The sequence below is a fragment of the Papaver somniferum genome, chromosome 11 (genome assembly GCF_003573695.1).
Source record: "Papaver somniferum cultivar HN1 chromosome 11, ASM357369v1, whole genome shotgun sequence".
NCBI lineage: Eukaryota > Viridiplantae > Streptophyta > Magnoliopsida > Ranunculales > Papaveraceae > Papaver > Papaver somniferum.
This window is the reverse complement of record NC_039368.1, coordinates 77,346,278-77,363,790: the sequence shown is the minus strand read 5'-3', so window position 1 is coordinate 77,363,790 and position 17,513 is coordinate 77,346,278. Positions and strand designations below refer to the sequence as shown.

Below are 17,513 nucleotides of genomic sequence, written 5' to 3'. Positions count from 1 at the left end.
CCTGATTGTTCATTCCAAAGGACCACTACAGCCATAATCTGAAAAACAAGCCAACACCTAACTTTTCTAAATGTTCTCAACTTTTATAACATAGTTTTGTAGTACAAAGTTCTAGTATAACACATCAATTCCTATTTATGCTTTTTTATAACGTCACTCCTAATAGAAAAAATATCTTGTAGGACTCTGTCAAAAAATAAAAGGTATTACACATCCAAAAAAGGTCAGTAAGGATACAAACCTGAAACTAGATACTGAAAGATGAAAGTCAAGTTATCAAGAACACTTACAAAACCCATGGATAATATCGAAGTTCATAAAAAAAAAAAGTAGACAAATTGAGCTCTGAATTCCCCATTTTAGCACTGACACTGACCTGAAATGTATTGGTTTTCCATATAACCCAAAACATAAAAGTGCATCTTCAGTTTCGTCCAAGACAGTAAGCCCTCATCCTGCACTTCAAAAATAAATTACAATTAAGAGATCAGTTGCAATAAGAACTTAAGTAGATGTGTAATACGACTTGTGTAACCGGAAGTTACACATGCATATGGCATGTGTAATCGGAAGTTACACATCCAATTTGATTGTGTAACTAGTAGTTACACATTCAATTAGTATATCCTCGGACATATACTGATGATCACCAACAACAACAACATATGGCATGATTCAGTCTATTAAAAAGAGTAGTATCTTACTTCACTAATGCTAAATAAACTATGGATACTCGAAACCCAAACCATGCATAATTCAAAATTCACAAATCTCAAAACGTTAAATCAAAATGTTAACTGCAAGGTCTACTCATTGAATGAGTAGACCACATCAACTGCAAGGTCTACTCAAAACTTTAACTGCAAGGTCTACTCATTGAATGATAAAACAAAGCATGTGTAATCAGCTGGTACACATGCATATGGCATGTGTAATCGAAAGTTACACATGCGTCTGACTTGTGTACCTAGGAGTTACACACGCATCTTACTTGTGTAACTTGGAGTTACACATACATATGACTTTTGTACTCACCAAAATATAGGTGATACTGCCTTTGCTCAAGATGCAAATTATAAATTTGCCATTTCATATTCTCCGTTCTCAAGGCACATCTCTGATCAGATCTGAGCCTTGAGTCTGTCGGTGGCAACTTTTCCTACACCAATGGAGTAAGTTGTACATCAAAAACCACAAGTACAAATAACTAAATCGAATGGAGATAACACAACAAACATATCGCCAGTTTTGTGGATGTCAAACCTTTAATCCATGAACGAGTTCATTGAGTGTAACAACAAAGCCGTCAAGTTATATGACGTTGGGAATTTCCGCTTCCAAAGCATCCGTGAATCAGGAAACAACTCTGAACCTTTTCCCTTCCTTGAACAGTCTCCACGTACATGATGCATGTTGCCATCCCATTTACCAAAAACTGTTGCTACTGTTTGATGGCCCGATCTTGAACCACGCCTTGTACCTGAAAGATATCAGTACATATGAATCATTTAGAAATTCTCACCGAATGATTCATGCACACTTTATTTGCTATTACTCCAGTAATGACAAATGAGTGCAACAAACCTAATGAGGATTTCAGTCTTTATTTGAATTTCAGCTTTCATGAATACTCATGATTTCCTTCTCTATGTAGTGAATTTCAAGTTTCAGCTTTGAATTTCAACAAACCTTTTCCCTTACCTGACAATCATGGACGACATAGCTATTCATCATCTCCACTTATTTCTCCACCATGCGCACTACCTCCAGCAAGATATACCGCGTGTAGTTTGAAGCTCTGAACTGAAATAATGCCACCGTTAATCTAAATTTCACCTTCCTGTAATTGAAATACATAAAGTCCATCAATATATTTCATATCCCCCACATAATTTCTTGTCAACCTTACTTGATTTTTCAGTTATATCTGATCATCAATCAGCATTCTAACAAAACAGTCAAATAAAAACAATTTACTAGCTACCACAAGAATAACCAGCAAAAAGAAACTGACAAATTCATTCCAACTGCATACTTTCGTCATGATTAGGTTTAGATAACAATTTTAATCAACTATACATTAAGGTTAATTTCTCCAATTATGAAAAGTTGCCGAAATGAGATCGAAATTCAAAAGTTAATGAAATTTGAATCGACTAAACGGGTGATATAAATCAAAGTATGCTTAGTTCAAATTTGAACATATTTTTCCGATCAGAATTATAGATTCTGAAATAAATCAAATCTCACTCAAGAACCCTAGAAAAAAATTGTTGATTATTTTTTCTCGAAATTTCCACTCAAAAGAGAGATTAAGATGAGATACTATTAGATCTAAACTCCATTCATGATTCGAACAAGGTTTTCGAGATGAAATCGAAATAAATAGGTTTCTGAAACCAAAAAATTAAAAGTTATGAAGAAATTAACATGATAGTAATAGATTAACTTATCTGTTGGATCATTTATGTAGAGCGAATCTTCGTTCTCGGTTCTTGTTAAGAATTTTCATCGACATTTCATCCTCTATTGGAAATAGATCTTGAAGAACATACACTGCTGATGTTGATTATAGATTTCAAAGATGCTAACAACGAATCGAAATAACAATCTTCGTTCTCTTCGGAGATAAAAACTAATGAATCAGAACGAAATCTCTGCAAAAAGAAACCGAAAATAAATCTGAAAAAATAAATCCTACTTTCGCCAGAGCCGAGAGAAAGAAAGAAGAGAGAGAAAGTGAAAACGAAAATGAAACCGACAAGATAATCTATAGGTAGTTTTATTACATTATATACTAAAGGGCAGTCTTGGTATTGTTATAATTATTTTGGATAATATTTTTATTGTTAAGCCCTGAATTCTAAAGTTATGGGCCTAGAAATATCAAAATGTGAAGCAATGGAGTTGATAGTGAAGGATCCATTTTGTGGGACTTCTCTATATTCAACCCATATAGTAGGGGGTTATAGTATTTTTCACTTTTGATTTTGATTTGATTGCTTGAATTTGGTGTTAAAGCAGAACAAGATGAATTTCGGTGTGATGCAGGTTTTTGTGTCTTCGAATCCATTTTTCATCGTTTGAAAACTGGTTTTGGACCTTTTGGTTGTGAGAAACTTGAATTTGAATTTTGATTTTGATTTGATTGCTTGAATTTGGTGTTAGAGCAGAACAAGCTGAATTTCGGTGTGATGCAGGTTTTCGTGTCTTCGAATCCAGAGAGCTAACTGTCGCCACTGATAATTTCAGTCCAGGACGTGTATTAAATGAAGGAAAATTAGGACGAGTGTATAAGGGAATTCTCAAAGACGGACAGGTAAGAGTTGTTGTTAATTACCTATTCTTTGCAAGTTTAGTCCTAATTGAGTGATCATAGATGACTGTGTAAAGTGTAATGATCTGATCGATAAATTAAACTTTCAGGAAGTTGCTGTGAAAAGGTTTGCTAAGCAGACAGATTTGTGGGGAGAGGTTCGAATGCTCAGCTGCCTGGACCATCCTAACCTTGTCAAGTTGATAGGTTACTGTGACGAAGGGAAAGATCATATGATTGTTTGTGAATATATGCCTTTACGATCGCTGAATCTTCATTTACATGGTAAGGTTTCTCACCATCTTATGGATTATTATGACATCGTAAATTTTGTTATAAGAACTAACTGGATATCTATATTGTAGACATTAAACCTGGAAAAAAGCCTCTAGACTGGAAGACTAGGATGAAGATAGCAGAAGGTGTTGCTAGGGCTTTAGAATATTTGCATCATGGAATGGATCCTCTTATAATCTACAATTGCCTGGAAGTATCCAAAATTTTACTAAATGAAAATTATAATCCAAAGCTGTCAGATTTCGGTTGTGCAGAAATTGCTATTCCAGTGGATCACTGCAGGGTCCGTACAAAGCCGGCAGTTGGTTATGTTAGTCGAGAGTATACTACGACTCGCAACATCACTTCGAAATCTGATGTCTACTGTTTTGGTGTTGTTTTGCTTGAGTTGATCTCTGGGCAGAAAGCATTTGATGCAACCAGAAACGGAGAGCGAGATATTGTTGCATGGGTAATTTTTGTCTTCCCTTTTCCCACCATTTATTTTATTGCTTACTCTTATCCAGAGACCATAGAAAACCAAACATGTTTTTTCTCATGCATTTCCTTAACATTTCACCATTTTGGCTTTGCAGGCACGGCCAATGCTCAGGGACAGTAATTAGTTCTCTGAAATTGCTGACCCACTCATGGAACGACGGTATCCATATAGTGAACTTTTACAAGCTATCGATCTTGCGAAAATGTGTGTACAACAAGATCCTCACAAAAGACCCCGTATAGCAGAAGTTGTGACTACTCTTTCAAGTTTAGTCTCCCGAATTTAAGAAGAAGCACAGGGTACAACCGAATCTGATCAATTTACTTCTTCAAACACGGTACATAGAGCATAAGCAGTTGCGTAGGTAAAATTATGGGATGAGAGGTCTAGTGAAATTATGGAACAATGATGTAAGATAGTTATGATTGATAACTCAAACCCAACCTACTTGTAATGGTTTCCTTGGGTTTTTATAACTTTTAAAGGAGTTTGCATGATAGTACTCTTATCTTATAGCATAAACATTGATCAGAATCATTGCTTATCCTGATTCTGGCATACTGCAGTGAAGTACTATTAAAGTGATCATTGGCTTTCATCTTAACCCACACTTTTTAGCCCATCTTTAGGCCAATTTGAACGCAGTAAAAGTTCACCTCCTTATACACATGCATGGCTAAATTGCATACTCTTCATGTTCCACATAGGTTCCAAAGATTCATTCTTGTGGAAACTCTGACGTACAACATGTTTTAACCCTAGGGTTTGAAGTTTGATGAGAAATTGTAGTGTCGTATAGTCCAACATTATGTGAAGTGATATTATTGTGGAGCCAATAGTTCGGTGATCTATTTTTTTAAATCCACGTGGAAGTTTATCACTGCAATACCTAACATGGTAATTCCAAACAGAAGAAGAATATATTTGTTGTGTATTGCGGAAGATGATAGAATGCGACCAATGTGCAAGCAGTAAGCTTACCAAATACCAATGACCAATTTACTGGTTTATTCACCACGTTTTATATCTTAGCGGAAAATACATACTGTAGTATGGTTTTTCTTGCTTGACATAGCGTGTATTTTCTAAATTTACATATACCTTCTTTTTCTTGGTATGCTTAACTTTTGAGTAATGCAACTTTACCAAATACGAATGACGAATTGATCATTGCTGAGTTTGGGTTGTATCGTGAAGTCCTTCCCGGAGGTAAAAGTTTTAAGTTTCGAATCTACTGGATGTAATAGCAATGGAAAAACACAAACTAGTTTGACTCGAATTTCTCGCCATTAAAGTCAAGCTTAACGGACCTCTAGGTGAAGCCGATGAAGCTGCTCCCAAGTATCTGAATTCTGAAAGATATCATAAGTGGTGTAGGATTGAAGAACCCAGGGGTTCAAGCTTGATTTTTTTGATACCATTCCTAGTAATACTGTAATGACAAAAACTTATCACGTAAATCGGTGATGATGATATTCACGACTCCATGAGCCTTGTTTTACTTGCCTTACCCACGACGAATATTCGCACCCATGGGCTCAGAATCCTCAGATTCTGACTCAATAGAGAATATTGTATGGGTTCCGGTTTTTTTTAGTAACTAGGGTTTATTAACAGTGCCGGTACGTACGTCTAGGTTTCGGTATTTAGATCCAGTAACGTGCAGAAGTCACATTCGAAAAGCAAAGATGGTTATTATGGTACATATCTAACCTTCTAAATCTTTGATCAGTTTATATTTTTTATTTTGAAATTTGGTTGTGAGACTCTTAAATATGGTGTGAAGTTTATAGAAGAAGCCATTTGAAACAAATTTGTAATAAAAAACAAAGACTCACTCTTGCAGAAACTCTGAAGAGTTTTTACCCTATAGTGTGAAGTTTCATCAGAGGTCGTAGTGTCCCATCTTCTCGTGGGCAAAAGTAGTAGTATGAAGCTGATATCTACCCACCATTGTAAGAATTACCGCGTGAGATCAATAGAATAGGACACAGCCATCCAATGGACCATATTAAAGAGGATTGGCGAAAATAGAAAACTTTCAACTTTATAAAAGAAGCCATCTGAAACAAGTAAATCTGTCATTATTTTATGACCACTTAGTAGTAATTAATGGCATCGATTCTAGGTCCTTTGTATAGTGGGTGTTAACTGATATCGACCAATAAGTTTAATCCTGATTAGCGTATTTAATCAGCATTTGTAAAAAAGAAACAGGTAGAACAGTGGGTGCAAACGCGGCATCATTTAAGATCGATGATGTTTTTGGTCACTTGAACAAGGTGACAGTTTATATTTGGAAACACTTCTGAAACCAAACGAGTTCTAAAAGTCTCTAACTCTTCATTCCACAATTGTGTTTTTCTCGGAGTATGCCTATGATTCGGTTTTTCTCCTGTTTCAGATCTAGTAATGTGCATAGCTCACCATCAACCAGAAGAAATGGTTTATGGTACATTCCTAATCTTCTATTTTAAAATCTCTAATTAATTAGTTTAGTTTTACTTGAATATTGGTTTATTTCTTGAATTTTTGTGCTAGATTAACATTTTATTGTCGGTAAAAATTTTTTTTTGATTGTTGAAAACTGGTTTTGGACCTTTTGGTTGTGAGAATCTTAAATTTTGATTTTATTGCTTGAATTTGGTGTTAAAGCAGAACAAGCTGAATTTCGGTGTGATGCAGGTGTTCGTGTCTTCAAATTGAGAGAGCTTATTGTCGCCACTGATAAATTCAGTCCAGGACGCGTATTAAATGAAGGAAAAGTAGGACGTGTGTATAAGGGGATTCTCAAAGACGGACAGGTAAGAGTTGTTAATTATCTACCCTTTGCAAGCTTAGAGCAACCACAGTCACGACCAAATTTGAGGACTACACCCAAATTTGGTCACAGAGTAAGCCGCAGTGGAAGGGACTAAAGCTATATATAGTCTGGAAAATTAGGGTTTGAGACTAAATGCAGTGGTCAACCCAAATATAATGGGGCACAGGTATAATGAGCGTGTGAGGTTAGGCGTAAGTATAGTGAGCGTCTAGGTTTATGCGTGAGTATAGTGAGCGTCTGATTGTAGAGCGTTAATAGAAATAGCGTTCCAATGGAGCGTTAGTATAAAGCACGTACAATAAGACTTGATATAGTGTCCGCTTGGATGGGGCGTTACTATAGTGAACGCCCAACACCAAACACCAAGCACTAGACGTTGTTATGGTGAACGCCCAACACCAAACCCAAATACCAAGCGTTGTTATAAACGCCCAACGCCAAATGGTGATGTAATATGCGTCTCACACCAGGCGAACATTTTTTGCACCTCCAAATCATGAGCTAACTATATGTGCGTCCAAGCATCGGGTGGAACTGGAATCAACGCTCAAGCTCAGACGTGGTTTATATTAGCGCTTGACTAAATTTTGGTCTTCTCCCGTTGTGGTTGAACAAGCAGAATACCAAAAAAAAAAATTGCTTTTAGTCAGGCTTTTGGTCTTTAGTCCCGCTCATGGTTGTGGATGCCCTTAGTCCTAATTAAGTGATAGATGACTGTTTAATGATTCGATCGATAACCTAAACTTTCAGGAAGTTGCTGTGAAAAGGTTTGCTAAGCAGACAGATTTGTCAAGATGATAGGTTACTGTGATGAAGGGAAAGATCATATGATTGTTTGTGAATTTATGCCTTTACGATCGCTGAATCTTCATTTACATGGTAAGGTTTCTCACCATCTTATGGATTATTATGACATCGTAAATTTTGTTATAAGAACTAACTGGATATCTATACTGTAGACATTAAACCCGGAAAAAAGCCTCTAGACTGGAAGTCTAGGATGAAGATAGCAGAAGGTGTTGCTAGGGCTTTAAAATATTTGCATCATGGAATGGATCCTCTTATAATCTCCAATTGCCTGGAAGTATCCAAAATTTTACTAAATGAAAATTATAATCCAAAGCTGTCAGATTTCGGTTGTGCAGAAATTGCTATTCCAGTGGATCACTGCAGGGTCCGTACAAAGCCGGCAGTTGGTTATGTTAGTCCAGAGTATACTACGACTCGCAACATCACTTCGAAATCTGATGTCTACTGTTTTGGTGTTGTTTTGCTTGAGTTGATCTCTGGGCAGAAAGCATTTGATGCAACCAGAAACGGAGAGCGCGATATTGTTGCATGGGTAATTTTTGTCTTCACTTTTCCCACCATTTATTTTATTGCTTACTAGTTACTCCAATCCAGAGACCATAGAAAACCAAACATGTTTTTTCTCATGCATTTCCTTAGCATTTCACCATTTTGGCTTTTGCAGGCACGGCCAATGCTTAGGGACAGTAATAAGTTCCCCGAAATTGCTGACCCACTCATGGAACGACAATATCCATATAGTGAACTTGTCTAAGCTATCGATCTTGCGAAAATGTGTGTACAACAAGATTCTCACAAAAGACCCCGTATAGAAGAAGTTGCGACTACTCTTTCAAGTTTAGTCTCCCGAATTTAAGAAGAAGCACAGGGTACAACCAAAGCCCATTTATTCCGTCAACGACCATGGAGCTTAGAGCACAAGCAATTGCATACGTAAAATCATGGGGTGAAAGGTCTAGTGAAGTTGTGGAACAATGATATTGTAAGACAGTTATGGTTGCCTTAGGTACTTATAACTCTTAAAGGAGTTTGCATAATGCTATGATGATAGTACTCTTTTCTTATAGCATAAACGTTGATTAGTATCATTGCTTATCCTTACTCTGGCATACTGCAGTGAAGTACTATTAAACTGACCATTAAAGTTTACTTCTGGAGTTATATATGAGTGGAGCATGGTTGAGCAAAGGACAGTCTTTAATATGTTTATTTCTTGATTTCTTCCGTAGTTCCGTTTAGTAACACAAAATGAGAGAAAGCATTCACACATCAATGAACACTCTACACTACATGGTAATCCAAAACTGAAGAATATATTTGTTGTGTAAATATGATAGAATGCGACCAATTGGGGGTTCAAGCTTGAATTCTTTTTCTGAAAAACCCATAACCATGAATTCATAAGCCTTGTTTTACTTGCCTTACCCACAAATAGCCAAGCCATGGTCATCAGAGAATCTTGTAGGGGTTCCGGTTTTTTAGTTACTAGGGCAAACCGTGCTGGAACGGCTAGGTTTCGGTATTTCTTTTTTTTCTTTTTTCTTTTTTTCCTTTTTTTTTGGAAAAGAGGGGGTTAAGGAGACCCCAACCATACAGGAAAAGAGAAAGAAAAAAAGGATAAAGAATGAAAAAAAGCCACAACAAACAACAAAACCAAGACCAAAGCCAACACAAATACCCTAGCCTCTACTAGAAGAATTCCTCATGTAGATTTTCCCCATTGCATCTTCCTGTACTATCCTTTTTAAATCTTCTGAAAAGTCACTAGGATCAATTTCTTCATATCTGCCAGGTTGGGAAGCATTCGCCAAGTGATGTGCAGCTCTATTAACTTCGCGAAATGAATGACAAGCAGTAAAAGCTTGGAAACTATTCCGAAGCCTTTGTATCGACATCCAAGTATGGTGGAAGGTCCAAGGTGGCGCAGCATTAGGCCTTGAGAAAAGCGACACAGCCGTCATAGAATCCATGCGCAAAGAAACCTTTTGTGCTCCCTTCTTAATAGCAAGTTCGAGACCAGCCTCAGCGCCTTGAAGCTCATGAGCAATTACAGACACAGGCTCCGAGTTGGCATACACAGCTCCAAATGGCTCCCCCTTGTCATCCCTAATTATGGCTCCAAATCCTGCACTATTACCTTTGTAAGCACCATCGGTGTTAATAGCAACCTCACCAATCATTGGTTTGACCCAAGTAGTCTCTATCTTATTAGGATAATAGAATTTGGGGGAGTAGTTCCATCTTAAGGAGAGCACTCTATTTTGAATATTTTCTTCCATTTGAGCATCAACAGAAACTAACTTAAGCCTCACATCCTCTCGAATTCTCTGTAGAAGAACATGTGTAGGCAGCGCCTTTTGAGTGAAAATCCTTCGATTTCTCTCAACCCAAATATGATAAATGTAAGCGTTAAGAGACAACTTCCGAATGGTACCAGTTGAACTATCCCCACGCAAATGGATCACACACCACTGTATTTGGCTCTCCCAGTCAGAATGAGAGACACATCTCAGCCCTAAAAGTCTCATCAGTTCACTCCAAACAGTAACAGCATAGCAGCATTTAAACAATAGGTGAAAATCATCTTCAAGCATTAAATTGCAGAGTGCACAGACAGGGTCTACACTCATACCCCAAGAAAGGAGTTTGAACCTAGTCTTAAGACCTCTATGAAGAGCAATCCAAGAAATAAAACACTGCCTAGGAATGCAATTAGAAAACCATACTAAAGAATGCCATTCCTTTGTATCTGAGTGAGGCCTAATAGCATTATATGTATCCTTTAAGGTATAGTCTCCTGACTTGCTAGCAGTCCATACCACTCTGTCCTCAAAAAAATGATCTGTTTTCACACTCATAACATCTGAGCCTATACTTCCCAAAACATTTACCAAATTAGGAGATAAAGACCAAGCACCATTCAGTAAACAACTGCTGACAGTGGCATCAATATGGTGTTCAGTGTCATAAGTAAAATGAGGAGGAAACAGACTAAGGAGGTTACCTTGTGGCAGCCATCTATCCTTCCACAACTTTGTTCCCCTCCCATTACCGATTAAGTGCAGAACAAACTTAGAAGCTGCTTCTCGATGATCCAGTATACGCCGCCAGCACCTAGAAGCATCAACAAGGGTCTTAAGAAGCCAGAAGTCCTTTCCTTTAATAAGATTCTGCTGAACCCATTGAACCCATATTGTATCCTTATTGATGACAATATCCCAGATATGTTTAAAATTTAGAAGCAGTATTAGTAGCCTCAATGCAGCGAATACCCAAGCCTCCCTCTTTATAGGGTAAACAAACAAAAGACCACTTGACCGAGGGGTGTTTATGAGTCAGCTCAATCCCAGACCAAAGAAAATTCCTAAATATAGCATTTAGGGTATTCACAGTTTTCTTTGGAAGGACAAAGCAAGAGGTCCAGAAAATTAACATGCTGCTAAGGATTACCTTATTAAGGAGAACTCTACCGGCGAAAGAAAGAGATCTTTCCTTCCAAGATTTAATTCTTGCGATCACATGGTCAATAAGGGCCACACAATCTGAGTGAGACAATCTAGAAGAAAGTAAAGGAAGGCCCAAATACCTGACTGGTAACAAGGCCACTTCAAATCTTAACATAGCTTGAATACTTAGAGAGGTAGTAGCATCAACAGACGAGATGAAAATGCTGCTCTTCCTATTATTTACCTCAAGCCCTGTTCGGTTAGAGAAGGTAGTAAGAGTAGAAGAGAGGGATCTAGCTGACTGGACATCACCTTTCATGCAGACCAGAAGATCATCTGTGAAGCACAAGTGAGTAACAATCGGGTTCTTGCATCTTGGGTGGAGAGAGTAGAAACCCAGCTGCACTTGCTTAAGCATCAGAGCGTTAAATACCTCCACAAGAAGCACAAATAGATATGGAGAGAGAGGGCATCCTTGCCTAATGCCACGTTTTCCTTCTATATAGCCATAGGCAGAACCATTTACCATAATTGAGAACTTAGGGGCAGTGATGCACATACTGACCCAGTTGATGAACCTCTGAGGAATATGAAACTTATCCAAAGTAGTGAGAAGAGCATCCCACCTGATACAATCGTATGCTTTCCGCAAATCTATCTTTAAAGCACACCTAGGGGAACCATTGTTCCTATGGTAGTTACGCAATAGCTCATGAGCTAACATAATGTTGTCTTGGATAGATCTTCTCGAAATGAAGGCGGATTGGCAAGGACTAACCAACTCTTGACAACATGCTTGAGACGAATAGTCAGAATCTTGGAGATACACTTGTATATAACATTGCAGCATGCAATAGGCCCTGTAATCATTAAAGGTAGAAGCATTAGGAATCTTCGGAATAAGAGAGACAAGGGTGGCATTTACCTCTCCCAATAATTTGGCACTAGCAAAGCAGCTCTTGACCTCCTTAATGAAATCAACACCAATAACGCTCCAACAACACTTAAAAAAGTGAGAAGAGAAGCCATTCGGCCCCGGGGCTTTATCGGAATCAATAGTGGACAAGGCAAGAATAATCTCATCATTCGTAGTAGGCATAGCAAGGGAAATTGCTTCCTCCTCAGAAACCTTGTGCTGAAGTTCAATTTGGTCCCAAGCCTGAGCATCAAAAGGAGTTGCAGAATGTTGGCCAAACAGGTTTGTGTAGTAGGCAATGCATTCCGCGGCAATGTCTTGATCAGAGGTGAGCTTCGTACCAGCAACGTCATACAGGACAAGAATCCTATTTCTAGCTATTCTCTCAATGATGGAATTATGAAAGAAAGGGGTGTTGTTATCACCCAATTGCATCCATCTTACTCTGGATTGTTGTTTCTTCATTGATTCCTCGTATCTAGCTTTCTTAGCATAGTCTCTAACTTCCTCCCTTTCGGCATTAATAGTGTCGACACAAAAAGGACTTACTTGCAACTCTTTCTGGACATTTGCAAGATGAGCTTTGGCCACTCCAACTTGAGTACTAAAATTGGTGAACCTTTTCTTCCTCCAAGTAATAAGAGCCTTCTTCACATTCTTTAACTTTGTTACAAATATAAACATTGGGGTGCCCTGAACTTTGATATTCCAAGCGGCAGCAACAACACCAAGAAAATCAGACTCTTCTTTCCATGTATTATAGTATCTATACACCTTGGTGACGGTACCTCTGCCAGAGAACACACTAGTAACCATAAGAGAGTGGTCAGAGATTCCACAAGTTAAAAAATCAGTGACCGAATCAGGGAAACAGTCCAACCACGCCATATTGATGAGCACTCTATCAAGCTTACAAGTAATTCTAGCATCAACATCTTGTTTATTGGACCATGTATAAAAGCATCCCACATAAGGACAAACAAATAAATGAGAATTCTGCACACAAGCATGAAAACTATATAGATTAGCTGAGGTAAGAGCGGCGCCTCCTTCCTTATCGTGAGAGAACAGATAAGCATTGAAGTCACCAAGAATACACCACGGAAGATTGTTGTCACCGGCAAAGTTAGAAATTTTATACCACAGATCATCCCTTAATTCCTCAGAATTGTACCTATAAACAAAAGTACGAACAAATAGAGGCCCTAACAAAAATGTATTGGGCAGAGCTAAACAGAAAATTAATCTTAACAGAAACAGGGTCCCAAAGCAACCAAATTCTACCTAGAGCATGATAAGAATAATTATCTGAATACATCCAAGAAGGTAGTATGTTATTCCTAATTATATCCTTGTTTGACTCTTGAACAAGAGTTTCGACCAAACCACAAATCTTGATATTATTATTGCGAATGAGATTACTTACCTCCACTTGCTTCAGGGGATCATTCAGTCCCCTGATATTCCAACAACCGATATTATTCACAAAAGGCAAGTCTGGAAGGAGACTGCCTAATCTGACCTGACTTCTTCAGGTCAGAAACTCGCAAACCCATCTGCACAGAACTAGATTTGGGAGCAGGGGGTCTAGTTCCACTGTCAACTGGCACTGAACTACCAGCACCACCAGAACAATCAGCATTTAATGTACCACCCACATGAGTTAGAGAGTTTCCCTCCATAGTGAGATCTCCTACTTCTCCTAACTCCTCTACAATGCCATCTACTGAAGACTCCATCAATGGAGCAAATGAATTCTGCATAAGAGCTGACAGTCCCATCTGACTTGCGGGAACTTGTATTCCAGGTGGCTCAAATCCTGGAGGGAACAATGGGGTAGACTGTGAGTCATTAGTCTCTACCAAACTCACTTCAGCACTATGCTTCATTTCCTTCCTCTTATGAGTGACAGGAATCCATTCTTTTTCAACACCAGAAAGCAACTGCATTTCAGAATCAACCCGAGCCTGGTGACTTGCAGCAACAGTTCTAATGAAATCCTTAGCTTTGATGTTAGCCGGCTGCTGTGGTTGAGCTACCTTCTTATTAGGACAATTACTATCACTATGACAAAAGGTAGAGCAAACAGAGCATTGGGGTGGTTTCCAAGCATACTCAACTTCAATGTTACACTTCCTGATGTTCTCAAACACAACTAGAATTGAATTCTTAAGTTTAGAACTGGGGTTTACCTCGACACGGTCACGAGCGTAGGCCATTCTGGTTTTGGCAGCTGTAGGACCATCTAGAAGCAAAGGAACTCCGACTACACTTGCAATGATACTTAATCCTTCTGGATTGAAGGCATGAACCGGAACTTTCTTCAACTTTAACTATACAGGTACAGATTGAATGCTTTCTAACTCTTGCTCAACAAAAGAAGCCAAATCTATGACAAAAAAAGGGCTACCAGAAACAAATACAGGTCCATATTCTAGTGCAGTCATTCGATCTTCATCTAAACAGAAATTGAGAATAAAAGCCTTATCCCCATGTATCTTCACTGACAGATTCCCTTTGAGTTTCCACGCCTTCTCAATGGTGTTCTTTAACAAGCATAAATGGGTATCTTTTACCGACAAAGCCACCAACGACCATCTTCTCACAACCAATTACATGAGTGGAGATATCAGCATCCTTAATAGTAGCACCAAGTTCACCATCTACCATTGTAGGGGGTCTGTAACTCAAGTTTGCAGACGAACTAGGCAAGATTGATCGAGATTTATTCACAACTCCACTCCATTTGGAGGTAGAGTTTTCAATAGGATCAGAAAACTGAACAGGGTGCTCAGAATTCACACCAGGAGCATTCATAGAAGAAGAATTAAGATGGGGAAAGGAATTGGTACTGTTGATTATACCTGGATCTGGTGGAATAATTGCATCCATGGCTGCTCGAGAAGAAAACCCTAAATCGCCTTGTCAACGGTCAAAATCTCCCGGCCAGGGTCAAGCTCATTTTACACAATTTTCGGTATCTCAAAATTATAATTTTTAGGTTTTTTTATACAATTCACCTACCAACTCATCTATTCAATAAGTTGTTTTACGGTTAATAACCCACTATGGTGCAGTGCTGTTGTAAATACAACATGATGACTACAAAACATATAAGTGGTAGAGAAAAACAGAGAGAGATATGAGAAGAATGTGAGAACGTGTCCCTTTCATTTCTAAATTCTTCCGGTAAGTTTACATACGGTTACATATATACATGAGGTAGTCCACGCTACTACAATGATATTTGAAGAGAAGAATAATATTTCTACAGATTCATGGAAGGCATATCTATGGTTAGGATTTGCCCCGAAATAAGAAGACAAATTGAAAGAGAAACGCTGGAGTACATAGCTGGAATACGCTTGCCCACTTTATTACTACCGCGCTACCGCTAACACCGGGACGTGAGAATAAAGATACGAGATGAAAAGGAGAGCCAGCCCCTTTCATACGCATAACACTTTTGGAATTTGAACAAGGAAATGATTTCCTATTTGAGCTATGTATCGAAAGAGGCAACTGGGCCCGCAAGAAAAAGTCCGCTCCATGCCAAGTCAGTGCAGTGCCAAGCGAAAGTCCGCGCCATGGCGCAGCTAACAGTCTGCACCATACCAAATCCAAGTCAGCGTCCACGTCAAGACAGCGCCAATTCCAAGCCGATCTAGCGATAACATCTTGCATCTTTCCAGCGCAAGCAACTTACATCCTTCCAGCGCTAATAACTTGCATCTTTCCAGCGCCAGCAGCTTGCATCCTTCCAGCGTCGTCTTTTGAACGCCCAGTAGAAGGGAATCAATAATCTAGTTTCATCACACGTAAAGATCAGGAACGACGTCTCTAAAATCGAAGCAAAGAAAAATCAGCAACCCCCTGAGTTCACAAAGACTTTTTTCCCTGTCAGGAGATGCATGATTTCTGGGGATTTCGCCCGCAAAATCGTGCAGTCTATGATGAAACATTTATGTGAGATTCTATATTTTCCCAAGGCGCAACATCAAGGCATATTTGCAGCCCTCAACCGCACTACATCAGCGAAGCAGCTGTTTCCAACCATAGAAGTCGTTCCGAAACCCCGACCTCTCCTGGAAAGCACAATTGATAGATGAAACTGGGGACTCCTAACAATTGTTCGCTTGAAGGGTTTCCATTTTGATAGCACACTGATTAACGCAGCCGCTCCGCTTCAACAACCTCCAGCAGCAACTCCGCTTCAATGATCACTCCGACAGCCGCTCTGCTTCAACACTCGCTCCAGCAGCTGCTCCATTTCAGCTTTCTCTCTCTAAGTTTCTCCAAGATCCGAAGACGAGTCTTCAACGTTCGTCTTGTTAAGTTTCAACATCTTCTCCAAGAGCCGAAGCTGCTTCAACGACGCTTCTTCCTGCAAAGGGTCGTACCACCACGTTCCCCATGTCAAGGATCATGATCACAACCAACCAATCTTCGTAGTCATGGATAGTTTGCTCGCTTACGCATCCAGCCAATCCTTTTACTTCCATGGATGCCCGTACAACTCCAGCCAATCCTTTTACTTCCACGGATGCACATACAATACCCTCCAACCTACTTTGTTACCACGACAATGTAGTATCTTCTGATTACATCTCCTACCAAGAATTATTGCCGCTCATTTGTTGATACCATCCAGAGCTTCACCACAGCAACAATAACTACAAAGATGGAAACATGTAAACCATACTTGAGGACTAAGGATATACACGGAATCCCTTCACTGTCAAATCTTAGAAGACACGGTCAACCAAAAGGCCATAACCGCAACAAGGTCATCTACTCTTCAAGAGCACGCCACAAAGATACATTCACATATTCGGCCAAGCCATCGGATCTAACAGAAGCATAACTTGGGACTGCTCACCACATCCCATCCCACACGATAGTCCAAGATTCGGAACATGGTTCGAAGGATGCCACTTGGAACCAAGTCCTTGAAGACTTGATAGTAGCACATCGCCAACGAAACGTCTCCCAACTCATCTATTTCATCCAGTGTCTCCGGAAGATTTCGACCAATACCAGCATCCACAACATATTGTCATCGCGATCAGAGGGTCCAGGCACTGAACAACCTAAAATCAAGGATGGACCGAAAACACAACCACATCCATCCATCCCAAGAATACAATGGAGTTTGATAAATTATGGAATCCACTGGAGAGACACTTCAGACGAAAGCACGGATCCGGACGAGCAACAGAAAACAGAAGAAGGTCAATATCTCTTTTCATGCAGACGGAGTTTCTAGAGTTTGAACAAAATAAAGATTCCTTCTTGCTCCATGAAACGGATGACTGGGCGCGACTATGCCACCTCGGGCCCGCAACGTGCCTCCTGAATTCGTCCTGAATTTTACTTTCGAGCTGTTTTCACCTCCCGGACGAGCTCAAAACCTAAATATTCTC

General features: G+C 39.2%; 2 protein-coding genes across 4 annotated transcripts; both read left to right on the top strand.

Moving 5' to 3' along the window:
- The first annotated feature begins 1,167 nt into the window (after positions 1-1,167).
- Positions 1,168-7,012, top strand: LOC113324606 (probable serine/threonine-protein kinase PBL7). The gene is made up of 6 exons (XM_026572911.1): positions 1,168-1,172; positions 3,169-3,319; positions 3,427-3,601; positions 3,682-4,064; positions 4,189-4,210; positions 6,753-7,012. Exons 1-6 carry the CDS (start codon positions 1,168-1,170, stop codon positions 7,010-7,012), a joined length of 996 nt encoding a protein of 331 aa, XP_026428696.1.
- A 237-nt stretch (positions 7,013-7,249) lies between these two features.
- Positions 7,250-9,659, top strand: LOC113320303 (probable serine/threonine-protein kinase PBL7). Of its 3 annotated transcripts, none has more exons than XR_003346025.1 (4): positions 7,250-7,797; positions 7,878-8,260; positions 8,393-8,710; positions 9,521-9,659. XR_003346025.1 is itself a non-coding variant. In XM_026568227.1 (3 exons), the coding sequence occupies exons 1-3, from the start codon at positions 7,713-7,715 to the stop codon at positions 8,480-8,482; spliced, it is 558 nt and encodes a 185-aa protein (XP_026424012.1). In that variant the 5' UTR covers positions 7,250-7,712; the 3' UTR covers positions 8,483-8,937. The 3 variants fall into 3 exon arrangements, 1 of the variants encoding a protein (XP_026424012.1); XR_003346024.1 differs by having other exon boundaries at positions 8,393-8,734; positions 9,521-9,656; XM_026568227.1 differs by lacking the exon at positions 9,521-9,659 and having other exon boundaries at positions 8,393-8,937.
- The last annotated feature ends 7,854 nt before the right edge of the window (positions 9,660-17,513 follow it).

What these genes read in the sequence shown, in the direction of transcription:
- LOC113324606 (XM_026572911.1), top strand. An exon ending in GAATTCTCAAAGACGGACAG is followed by an intron (nt 3,320 to 3,426) that starts GTAAGAGTTGTT and finishes TTAAACTTTCAG; the next exon opens with GAAGTTGCTGTGAAAAGGTT. An exon ending in AGCGAGATATTGTTGCATGG is followed by an intron (nt 4,065 to 4,188) that starts GTAATTTTTGTC and finishes TTGGCTTTGCAG; the next exon opens with GCACGGCCAATGCTCAGGGA.
- LOC113320303 (XM_026568227.1), top strand. Translation starts at nt 7,713, where the DNA reads ATGATAGGTTACTGTGATGAAGGGAAAGATCATATGATTGTTTGTGAA. An exon ending in GCTGAATCTTCATTTACATG is followed by an intron (nt 7,798 to 7,877) that starts GTAAGGTTTCTC and finishes TCTATACTGTAG; the next exon opens with ACATTAAACCCGGAAAAAAG. An exon ending in AGCGCGATATTGTTGCATGG is followed by an intron (nt 8,261 to 8,392) that starts GTAATTTTTGTC and finishes TGGCTTTTGCAG; the next exon opens with GCACGGCCAATGCTTAGGGA.